The sequence below is a fragment of the Protopterus annectens genome, chromosome 12.part0 (genome assembly GCF_019279795.1).
Source record: "Protopterus annectens isolate FY-2018-M chromosome 12.part0, PAN1.0, whole genome shotgun sequence".
NCBI lineage: Eukaryota > Metazoa > Chordata > Ceratodontiformes > Protopteridae > Protopterus > Protopterus annectens.
In genome coordinates, this window is record NC_056746.1 from 268,514,487 (window position 1) to 268,527,225 (window position 12,739).

Sequence of the window (12,739 nt, forward strand, 5' to 3'; positions counted from 1 at the left end):
ACAGGATCGTCATAGAGATTTCTCCAAAATGTATCTATTTCTTCTTTTTTGGTAGTGTTTCTATTTCTTTGGCCTTGTTTCCCAATTCTCTATAAAACTTTTTGGGATCATAAATAAATTGCTTATTTTGGTACTTACGTATTATCGCAACCAGATTTTCGCTGTTGCGAATTTAGTCCCATGTCTGAGACAGCAGGTCTATTAAGCTGGAAAAGGGAGTGTAAGTAAGTAAGTTAAATTGTGGCACACATGGTTTTGAGGCAGGGAGAGGACTAACTGCCAAATTTTGGAGTCCTGACTGGCATGTCTCACTTTGCCAGTGAACTACATACTGCTGCATGCAGCGCATGGTAGATCCTGCCTTCCTGATTACAAGCGCAATATAGGCTAAGTTAATCGGGAATATACCATCCTTATGTTCATCGCCAGTACTCAGATTTTATTTTCGTCATCTGAAAGATTTTGACTGGCTATCTCTATGTTTTTGTCCCTCGTAGCAAACGTGCAGGTTGTAAGATTTTACTTTTCCTGAAACAGTCTTTCGCGCTTCTGCATTTTCACATGAAAATTTCACACTCCCTGCTTTCTGTAATGTGTGTGTTTAATAATAACTGAATCACGTTTGTAGGTGTTACCTTTCTCCCCCTTTTTGAATGGTGTGTGAACTGTCAGTTGCTTTTTACCCCTTTTGGGCTGCTAGTTCTGGGGAAGGGAATATATGCTGCAGACTCGGCTCTGCTCTGTTGCGTGCACACATAACAGGACTTGGAAAAGCACTAAGACTGACATGATGTCGGGAAACGGCATAGTTTCAGACAAGCATTCATTTTTGTAGTACTACACTACTCCTACCTCAACAGAGTTTTTTTTTTTTTACAGATAACATTCCCTGTGTGATTCGGCATACATTTCTGGTTACAGTCACACACTGGGAAGCAAGCCATATTATCGCAAAAATCTGGTTGCGATAATACTTAAGTACCCTTATTTTTACATTTCCTTTATATTTATCTGCATATCTTCTAAGTTTTTATGCCTGTGCTGATATCTTTAACGTATTATTTGCAATAATGTATGATAGATGATGGTCTGTTGTGATACTGCACATTGCTTTCATCATGTCTATCCTTCTGAGTATTTTTGTTGATCTGTTCGCTCTTCTGAGCTCTTCTAACAGTGATACTTCTTGTCTTAATTGCTTTATAGCTCTCTCTATTTGATACTTTCATGATTGCCTATTTACTTCTGTTATATAGCATGAATTTCTATGAACAGTCTTTATTACTGTGTGCATTTGTTTTATCCAACTTCTAATATTTTGGGTCATATTGACTTTCTGTAGTCTATTTCTTTTATTTATCTTAACATGTGTATCCATCTCTATTAAATCAAGAAATTCTTCTCTTAGATCTTTTTCCTTCTAAACTAAGGGCACATTCTTTGTTCTCTATTTCCTGTAAGCATTGTATAGAAAGTTCTCCTTGGCTGTATTCTCTTCAGCTTCACCCTGTATTATGCATTGCTATTTCATATGAGACCTCACTGGCCTGTCACACCACAACAGTGACTGCATCAGAGTTGCCACAGTTTCCTGTTCCTACCCTTGCTGCGCAACTGTATAACTAAATAATAAAGTACATGAAATTAAAACAATGTGTGATGAAAGAATTGTGTGATCTGGGGGTTGAGAAATGTGGGCAACAGTGCATATTAAAGGTGGGAAAATTCAACATATTTCAAACACAGTACTTTTGAATGGTAAGAGAAGATTCGTTAGGTGCTGAGGTAAACCCAAAGAATGTTATTTCTGTAGGAATGAACAAGACTATCACAGACAAAGGTGTGGCCAATGTGGAGAAAGGGGACATACAGCAAAAACCTGTAAATGTAAAGAATTTGGACACTTTTGGTTTGACTGCCTTATATTAGAAAAGGAAAGATTAGATTAAGAACAAAACTCAGAAGAAAGACAAACAGTAGAAAATAACAGTACATAAGATGTTTAAACAGAAAGGTTGAGGGGGTGGGGATACTGAAGAAAGGGTAAATAATGGAGAGGTGGTTAGAGAAGAAATATTTCAAGGTAAGGTTGTTAATGCATCTAGGGAACAGATTTAATAGGTACGTATTAAGCTAGCTGCCCTTGTGGGCCCATTTCTCTTCCAAAGGTGATAATCAAACCCTATACCTTGCATTTGTGAGTTAAACACCATAACCATTATACTGACACCCCAATAAAATTTTAGAAGGTGAAGAGGAAGAAGAGGAGAAATAGAGAAAGACATGACAATCAATTGGTGGGAGACTTAGGAAAAGGAAAAAAAGATCTGGAAGTAAAACAACTAGAACAATGACACAGGACTTTTAGCATTAAATGTGTGCAGCATTAGAAACTATATAATATGCTTTGTGGTGCTAGGATGATACCAGATGTAACAAATAAGAAAATGGAAAAGAATACAGACAGTATGGAGAGACCAAATTGTTTGCTTGGTTGGAAATGAGACATGTTCTGAAATACAAATGCTTATAAAAGAAAGAAATAATACATTTCAATGCAATAATAGTAGTAGTACCAGGAAGGGTAGTGATATGTGATATGAGAATAAGACACAAATTTGTATGATTAAAAGTGATTTATGCATATACTAATATGACAAAAGTTGGTCCAAGAAATTAAAAAAATGTGTTAGTAAATATATCAGTAGTGATGGTGGGAGATTTTAATTGTAACCTGAGGAAAGAAATGGGAAAAATAACACAGAATATTAAGATTTTAAGGGATTAATAAAATATGGAGATTGAAATGTAGGAAAGACTAGAGAATAAACATATAAAAGGGGATTTGTAAGACTGAAATTGATTACATAATGTGCTCTAAAGACATGAAAGAAGTAAAAGGTGGAGTGCAGATGGCAGAGATTTTAAATCCTAGAGCAGTAGGGGATATAATAAGAGAAGAAGGTGAAATAGTAACAAAGGGAAAAAGGATAAAGAGATTAACTGCATAGTTTAAAAAGGAGGAAGGAATGATAAGAGATAAATGAATATTATGGAAAGATCATATAATAATAAGACCTTTTTAATAAAATTGTACACAGTGGTGGGTAATGTATAAGCAAAAGTATAAACATATATTCAGAAGTAGAAAGAATAGTAAAGAAAAGAAATGAGATGAAATGTAAATGAATTTTACAGAATTATGAGAAAGAAATAGAGCTAGGAACTAACAAAATAAAATAAATAGACAAATAGATACATGGAAGGAATCGAGAAAAAGTAAACATTATGTTACATAAGGAAAGAGTCCCCTTATTTCAAAAAAAGAAGTAAAAATGAGAGAAAGAGGGTGGATGCCACCTAAGATGGCAAAGGAAACATAAAATACAAACAAGAAGATATGAGGTAGAAGATAATTTTTGTAGAGAAACTATATGAAAAAAAGATTAAATGGGTGGGCAAGAAGAATGGAAAGTGAAAACAAGTCTTGAAAAAGTAAGTTTTTTTTTCAGAAAATGATATAACTACAGAAGAAATAGAGGGTGATAAAAGAAGGTAATAATGAATTGGTGCCAGGATTGGATGATATAAATTGTATTATACAGAAAAGAATAAAGAGAAAAAGTAAGTTTTTAAATATTAAATGAATGGATGAAAGAATGTATAATGGAAGACAGCATATGTGGTGAAGTGATACAATTTATATGGAAAAGGACTAAAGAAAACATATAAAAACTTGGAGGCCTTTATAAAATATTTAAGAAAATGCTAAAAAAGGATGGAAAAATTATTGGATGAGTTAGTAGATGGGGTCTACAGTATAAAGGGAAAAAATATTAAATATACTGAAAAAAGTACTAGAGAGGAGACTGATAGAAAGTAAAAAAGTAAGAGTGGAAGCATGTGACATCACAAAAGCCTTTGATAAAGTGAGCCATGAAGTAATGTGGCAGGATTCAGAGGCATATAACATAGAACAAAAATAGTAATATAATAAAGAAATGTTATAAACATTCATGGGTACAAGTAATGACAAATGGATAGATGGGGAAATAAGTGTTAAGAGAGGAATAAAACAGGTATGCTGAATGAGTATTTGATTTTTTGTATTAGTAACGGAAAGTAGTAAAGACGTATTTACAAAATGAGTTTGGCAAAATGTGAAATGGAAAGAAATTTTATATTAATTGCAAAAATCAAACCTCCGTTGCTGTACCATAAAGGGCTGCCCTCCAAACAATAAAAGCACAATGCAGTCACCAATAATGTTTGCGAATATAGTTCCAAAAATGCCCAACGCACAATGGCAGACTAGAATAATGAATAAATTTAATATAAATCCAGTGAACGACACAATAACATAGATCACATAAAAAATGATTGAGCGTGCTTTCATCTTCGGTATGTAGACTTCATCAGAATCAAAAATTACACTGAATGAATGGCCTAGCCATAATAATTATTACATCCACAATCTATTCTCATCATAAAAACAAATCCTTTAGTTAATAGTTTAATTAATACAATATTCTCTGGTGTAACAATTAATCAATTATCCAATGGTATTCCTGTTGTTGCTTGTTATTTAAAGCATTCATTCAGTGTAATTTTTGATTCTGATGAAATGTATATATATATATATATATATATATATATATATATATATATATATATATATATACACACACACACACACACACACACACATATATATATATATATATATATATATATATATATATATACTTTATGTTGAACTTATATATATATATATATATATATATATATATATATATATAAAGGAAACATCCCAAATACATGTAAAATAAATAGTTAATGACTGAACTACACTTCTGGAATATCATTTGAAAGGGTCAATAAAGTAATGGATGAAACAAAGAGACAGTTACGTTTTGTCCGTACATCATTGTTGTAAGAAATTTCTTCTATGTTACACAGCCTTATAAACACAGGGGATTGTGTCTAGATCTAGGGATATCATTGTCCTCCTTTATGCAGCCCTCATTAGCCCAGCCAATGAACAACATGTCCTACATGGGCTGACTTAAAGCTGTATCACAATACTCAGTATCCTACAGACTGGTAACAGGTGACCTGTGTGTGGCATACAAGGCATCCTCTGACCCAGTATGGATGGATTTACTACACATCAGCGAGTCAAATGGCATCAGAAATACTTGACCGAAGGATCTGAACCTCTTCTGTAACATCAACAGAATGGTTTGGAGAGATAGGTTTATCCCATACAGGATACTGCTGCTCTGGAATAGACTCCCCAGCCACATCAAACAAAGTTCATCCCTCGCCATATTCAAGCACAACTTGGATCTATGGATTGGAAACAGAACATTTACCCCAGACTGCACCCTGTACTACTAATGGACAGAGGCAACTTCTAAATGCTCTAACCTATGCATGGTTCCCCTCAAATTATCTATGGTATGATTCCAGTTATTCTTATTAGGGGTACTATATAATTACTGACCATGGTATGGGTAAGGCCTATCTATAATCTAATTTTATAGGTTAATTCAAGCATAGAAAGGGAAACTGACTAGGTTTAAAATGGCCCTCAAAGGCACCTAGCCTAGTACTAACCTATAAACCTATGAACCTATGAGATATTCCAGAGAAGTTTAATGTGTGTAGGTGTATGTGTGGGTGTGGGTGTGTTTACACATGGGTGTATTTGTGTCTCTGTGTGAGCCTAGTTACTAAGAGATCCTTTTTAGTTGAAGGCAGTAATTACCAAAGCTGAACAACCATTTAGGGACTTATGAGAGCACAGCTGGCTTGTCTCACTATATATGTCTCAGTAATGCATATATAACAGTGTGATGACAATGAGAGGACACTGGAGCTTCAGTGAGAAGAGATCCAGTTACGTCTGAGGCCAATAGTCTATGCCTGACTGATTAAAAGTACATTGCAAGACACAGGTGAGCACAGCTATAATATGAACAGCTCAGCAGACCGTTCTCACTCTTCTTCTTCTTTCGGCTTTTCCCATTAGGGGTCGCCACACTGGAACAATACTCAGCAGAATGATTTGCAGTGGAGTTTTATGGTGTTGAGTTGCTAGCCCGGCACACACATGCACCTAGGGCCAATTTAGAGTGTTCAATCCACCTGCAGCATGTCTTTGGGATGTGAGAGGAATCCAGAGCCACCCAACGGAAACCCACATGACCTCAGGGAGGACATGCAGACATCACACAGAAGGCACCCCAGCCGAGAATCGAACTAGAGAACCTCTTGCTGTGAGGTGGCAATGCTAACTGCTGCACCAGCAGACAGTGCTTGCTATTACCTGGAAATCAGCAGATAGGACTGATAAAATAGACTTGCCCAACTTGTAAATGAAACATTTACTAAACAAGCTCATTAACCTCAAATCAACAAAGTAAATATTAAATATACAAAACTGGACACTCCACAATGTTCTTTTTTTCTTAAGACAGTGTTAAGCTGGGAGAGAATAAAACGATTTCTACTGAGTATAAGTTACTGCTGCACAAATACTTAGAGTATAATGACAGAAAAGTCCCACGTTTGTGATCTTAAACACAAAGTATTTTGTGAAAGCTCTGGTGGAATGAAAATCTTTTTACTGGGTATTTTATTTATAGGCATCTTGTCTCTGGTTAAATCTCTGTGCTTGTTCCATAAGCTTTTCATTGGTTATTACCTGCTTCTCCTCTTGAGTTCCCTATTATAGACGTTACATCACTGATATTTATAATACTAAAGACAAAAACTTTGAAAAAGAAAATTAGTAAAGCACAGTATCCAGAAAAAAATGGTTAAGCCTGAAAACGTAGTTCTAAAAATATAGATTGTATATCAGTGTATGTGCATGGAGCACCCCCCTTCTACACCCCCACTATTAGGTCATAACCCCAGTTAGTGCAGTGCTCAGGTTCATTAGGAAATAGGTTGTGCCCTAAATATTTGAGATCATGCAACTTTGGAGCAAACATAATTAAATAACGGGTGTGAAGGGCATGGAGAAATGGGGGTGGTGGTGGTGCTGCTATCCTGCATAAATATGGACTCAGAGGTTTGTAGCAGTCTCAAGGTCAATACTGGTTTCTAGTTTGCCTAATGCTGTGTTATTTTCTAGTAAAATGATTTGCCTTTCTTCTTTCTCCTCTTTTTTTACCTGTGTTCATTTGCTGGATACTGTAGGAGCTTATACATACCTCTGTTTCTAATCTTTGACTTTTTAATAGTGCTCCATTTAGAGTGTTGTACTCAGATGATTTTAAATGTTGTGCTGTATGTCATTTCTGCTTCAGTCATTTTGGAGTTCAGTAAAGTGTGCTTCAGTCCTGTAGGGGACCCTCTTCTCCTAACTCTGTCCCCACCTAACTCAACTCATCCTATGATCTTTTTCTCATTGATGTGCTTGTTTCACTTAAGCAATGTTTTTAAAACTAACTTTGAAAATTGAATTCAACAGCAGTTCAGTATACAAACACCATTTATTCTTCTTTCAAATGATCGTTTTCATGAAAATTATGTAAATTTAAAAACAGCGTGCCCCACTTCATTTTGTATCAACTTTACAGCTTCTGTTCTCCTTTCCATTTCTCTTTGTTTTTGTCCTACAGAAGAAATTGTTCATAGGTTGGTACTAGGCTATCGGCCCTAGGGCCTATACAAGCCTAGCCATAACAATTCCCTGGCTATTTCTTCCCACACTATTTACTTCTTGGACCCATGTCTAGCAGGGTGACTGACGTGATCCCTGGGGTGAATTTCCTTTCTCCCATCCAATCATCAAGGTTCCTCTTGAAGAGAGTCAAAGAGGCACTCTGCTTGACATGTATGGGCAGTCTATTCCAGAGTCTGGGGAGTCTCTGGGTCAGGAACCTATCCTTCCAGCATGTTTTATTTATTGTGATGACAAGGTTTAGATCCCTGGAGCATGTGGCTCTGAAGGATTGGGGACCACTCTTGTTTGGCATCTACTTCTCTGAAGTACAGGCCAATACTAAGGGACTCTGGCTAACAAAGTCTGCAGATGACTGCAAACTGGGAGCCATTATTGAATCTCCAAATGATGTGGATACTCTACAAAAGGACCTTACAGAAACAGATGCTTGGTGCCAGAGCCATGGGCTCAAGCTCAATGCCAAGAAGTGTATAGTCATCTCCTTTGGGAAAAAACATGTACCCGTGAATTACCACATAGGTGGCAGTACACTAAACACCGAAAGTGTGATAAGAGACTTAGGGACATATGTGAACAGTGGTCTCACCTTCGATAACCACATCACCACAACAGTCAGGAAACCCTTCTATGTGGCACACCTCATCACTAAGGGCTTTTCATCCAGAAAAAAGGAGATCATTGTCCCACTGTACTCATCCCTCATTAGGCCCATTAGAGAATACAACGCCCCATTTGGTAGGTACCTCTCAAGACATCTGCAACAACTGGAAAGGCAGCAGAAATACCTCACTAAAACAATCACAGGCCTAAAGCAGATGCCCTACGTTGACCACCTTAAAAAACTCCACCTATACTCTGTCGCATATCGTCTACTCAGTGGCAATCTCTGCTTAACATACAAGGCCATGTCAAACCCAGAGCTGTTGGACATGCTACACTTAAAGAAATCCCAATCCCTCAGAGACACACGCTCCATGGATCTAAACCTTGTCATCATAATAAACAAAACATGCTGGAGGGATAGGTTCCTGACCGAGAGACTCCCCAGACTCTGAAATAGACTGCCCATACATGTCAAGCAGAGCGCCTCTTTGGCCCTCTTCAAAACGAACCTTGATGATTGGATGGGAGAAAAGAATTTCACCCCGGGGATCACATCAGTCACCCTGCTAGACAGGGGTCCAGAGAAGTAAATAGTGTGGGAAGAAATAGCCAGGGAATTGTTAAAGCTAGGCTTCTATAGGCCCTAGGGCTGATAGCTTAGTACCAACCTATGAACCTATGAACCTATGATTCAAATCAAATGCTCTTTAAACTTCACTTATCCAACCACCTGGTAAGTACTCTGTGAACTGTTGTTTAATGTGTTATATGACAGGTAATGCCTAACAATACAGTATAATTTTACCTGTACTGACTTAAACGTATCTGCAGTGTTGCAGCACAGAGCTGTAGGTCCAGATACCTTGCTATACTTCACATTGATAGGAAGTTATGCATTAACTGTGCTTAACTGCTTGGCAACTTCCAAGTTTTCTTAAAAAGCTCTGTAAACAGGATTTAATGACAATGCTTATTAAGTACTAACCTTCTTGGTTTGTCCACCAGGACACTGCTGGGCTCCATTCACTCCAAAAACCATGGTAAGTTGTCCCTTCCCTTGGTTTGGCTCGTACTTTCAGAATATATTCAGTACCGAAGGACAACTCTGACTGTTGTAGGATTATATTTCTGAAATCTGCTGAGATAGATTTCTTCTTCCCATTCTGCAGATATATGAATAGGTTAGAAGTAGTGTAATAATACGAATAAAACTATATGTTTACAACTGAAAAATGTACATCAACACAGATTTATACACAGATGTATTACATCAGTTTTACTACAGTTTGGGGTTAAGTACTGAACAGAAAAATGTAGGCTAACATATTTTAAATGAATCCAAGTCATTCTGCTCAGTTGCAATATAGCTGAGTGCCAATATATGAAAGTTCAGACAACCTGAGTTTGAAGCTAAAGCAATGGAAACAGAATGTGCTCACATAAGCTAACCTACACTAGAGATAACAGTCACAAACTAAAATGCAAATATTACTGGCTTTGGAGTGTGAATGCTTCAAGAATATTTAATTATATTGACATATAAATCCCCCAAACAAACAATAAAATACAGACTTGCAAAGCTTTCATGCACAGTGCTTTTTCAACTCTAAAAATTCATTCACTCTACACTAAAGTTTAGCTATCAGATGTCTAACTTTAGCCATTCAAGTCACAGAATGAAAAAGTGTTGTACATGAAAACTTTGCATCCATGTTCCTGTGCCAGAAGCTTTTACTTTTATGATCCTGATGCCTCTACCTACATACAATGTTTCTCTATGATATATTTAAGTAGGCTTAAGATCACCCTCATTTTCTAGGGATATGACAGCTAAGTGGATTCAAGGGGCAATCAGCAACAAAAATACAGAACCTGAAAAAGGTGACACCCCTCTGTGCTGCATTAAGGAAAGAAACAAACAGGATACGTTTCTAAAATGCTACAGCCTCAAAGCAGACAAATGGTAGAGGTCTTTTAAAGTGATCTCTCAAAAGACACAGACACACACATGCACGCACACATATACAACATGAACAAGTAAACTAATAAAGGAAAGGTAGGAGGGAAGTTACATTTTATTCCAAAGTCAAGCAGGTATATGTACTTTCATACCATGTAGAAGGCTTCTTTAGGCAAAAGTGACAGTCCTAACATAACAGTGTATACAGATCTAGCATGATTTAATTATTTGTCCTTGACCAAGCTAATCAATGAAAACATCTCTGACCTAAATGGTGAACAGTCTTTTCTTGGGAAATACATAATCATCATTTGGATTTGAATTTGAAAAACAGTAGCAAGGTAAGAGAAGGCAACTGGCTGTTCATGGCAGGGTCACAAAGGAGTGTAAAGGAAAGTAAAAATTTGCATACAGAACCGTGGCCATTGGGGAAAAGGAAGTGGTCAGTAAAAAGAGTTAGTAAGTTACTAAACATCAATAAAAATGCTAAAAAAGCATCCCAGTGGGGTACAACTATATATGTGGTATGACAATCAAAATGGCTTAGAAGCAGACCAATCCAAACAGAAGAAAAGTTATACTAGCCCAAGTGGAGATAAGGACAGGCCCTGCAATGGGTTGTTTGTATGCTAATCTGCATAAAAAATGATAAGGTTTGAAAATGTTGCAAAGAATGAATGAGCCCCTATATTTACGTAAAATGCAAATAAATTAACACAGCAAGGGAAATGTGTGCTTAGACAAGATTGTTATGAGATTAGCAAACCTGCATTTGGCAATATGGAATAGCATGTGCTTAGGAAATATCCAGCCATATATTTCCTAATCTACTTGTTCTGGTGAGGATCACAATGGTAATAAGCCTCCAGGTCATCCAGTAAAATTACCAGGCATTCCCATGCAAACTGAGAATTGCAGACTTCCCAGTGTGTGTCCTGCAGTTTCCTCCTAGTGGGCAGTTTGTGGTGCACTTTTATAGGAAATGAAGTCTTTCTAATGAAAAGTATTACTAATATTGGCAGCCATAGTCATTGCTTTGTATTATTATTGTTAGTATTACTGTGTATTGATTTAATTTATTATTTTTTCATTAATGTATTGCTATGCATTAGCCTTGCTAGTATTCTGATATATAGAGTCTTTCAGTATGCAATAATTTTCAATAGAAAACAATAGTCACTGTTTAGTTACTTGAATGCATTGAGTACTTGTGCTCAAGCTTAATTCAAAACATTTTTCTAGCAGGAGCACAACGCCATCTTGGCTAATTCTGCTGGTGTCTGCTAACTCTTCATTGCACAAAAAAATGTGATCAAATGGCACCATGCAAACCAAATGGACTTCAAAGCTCTATCTATGAATTGGGCATTATCTTTCCGGGGACATTAAAGTGTCAAGAAATCAAAGAGGAGTATAAGTAAGGTTCAGAGGATGCTGGAGGAGCCTTAATGTCCAACTTTATAAACTACATTCCTTTCCCCAAAACATTACCTTGTCAAAGAATAAAACACCTGAGCAGAAAAAAGGGGAATCATTTGAAATACCAGGGCCCCCTTTAGTGAGTCCCATAATGTTAAGACTGAATGGCTGAAAAAATGGACTTAGATATATTAAGTCCAAGATGGCCATTTCTTGGAATATTCCCTTTTTTCCAAGGTATGGTGATCTTGAAGTTAGTATATATAAGTCTGGGCCAACATCAAGGGTGCAGAGGGGCTTGATCCCTGCAAAAAAGGGTTTCAGAGGAGAATAGAAAAGTTTGATATTTGCTTTTTTCCTGGATTTTTAATGTTTTTACAAGAGTGTAGGCCCTCGATGTTACAAGTGCTGACATTTCATTACGGAAACAAAAAAGGCCTGTGTTCCCAGGCCTGGGCACTAATGAACTGACATTAAAAAAGAGTTATGGGTTGACTACTACAGCCAGAATCAATCAAAAGCAGAGAAAAAAGAGATGTCAGTTTTTCCTCCTTTTTTTAAAAGACATGTTTGCAGAGAAACTTGTAAGGATTCATCTTCAGCAGTTCTTCATCAGCTCATATCTGCTCAGTTAACAGCACAGATGTATACAGTTACAGCTGGGGTTTGAGAAGGGCCTATCTTGGTTATATGACAGAGGACTGCTATACAGCCTACATTTTTGTAAAAGAACTGAGAACTGTAATACTTCACTTTGCTGCTTTTTGGGCCGTGGTCATACATTGAGGCAAGAAGATCCATTTGCAGTGATGAAGAGGAGGTTTTCCTGAATAGGAATCCAACCAGATTCTACCTGCAATTCAAGAGACTTGTGCCGAAGCAAACCAGTATGGATTTGCATGAAATCATTTCAGTTTTCAGGATTCCCACGAGAGTAGACAAATAACTCAAAAATGTTTCCCCGTGTTTTTCAAGGAGCAAAGGCCATTAAAGACTACTGCGGCCTGCAAGGATCTGAGTAACCAAAACAGAAACTAAATCCCTTAAGCCCAAACGTT

General features: G+C 36.9%; 1 protein-coding gene across 1 annotated transcript in view; it reads right to left on the minus strand.

Moving 5' to 3' along the window:
* The window catches only part of IL21R (interleukin 21 receptor), a 274,497-nt gene that overhangs the window by 85,918 nt on the left and 175,840 nt on the right, over positions 1 to 12,739 (minus strand). Inside the window, exon 6 of the mRNA XM_044089327.1 lies at positions 9,288 to 9,465. Within this exon, the coding sequence (XP_043945262.1) occupies positions 9,288 to 9,465 (178 nt within the window). The remainder of the gene's footprint in view (positions 1 to 9,287; positions 9,466 to 12,739) is intronic.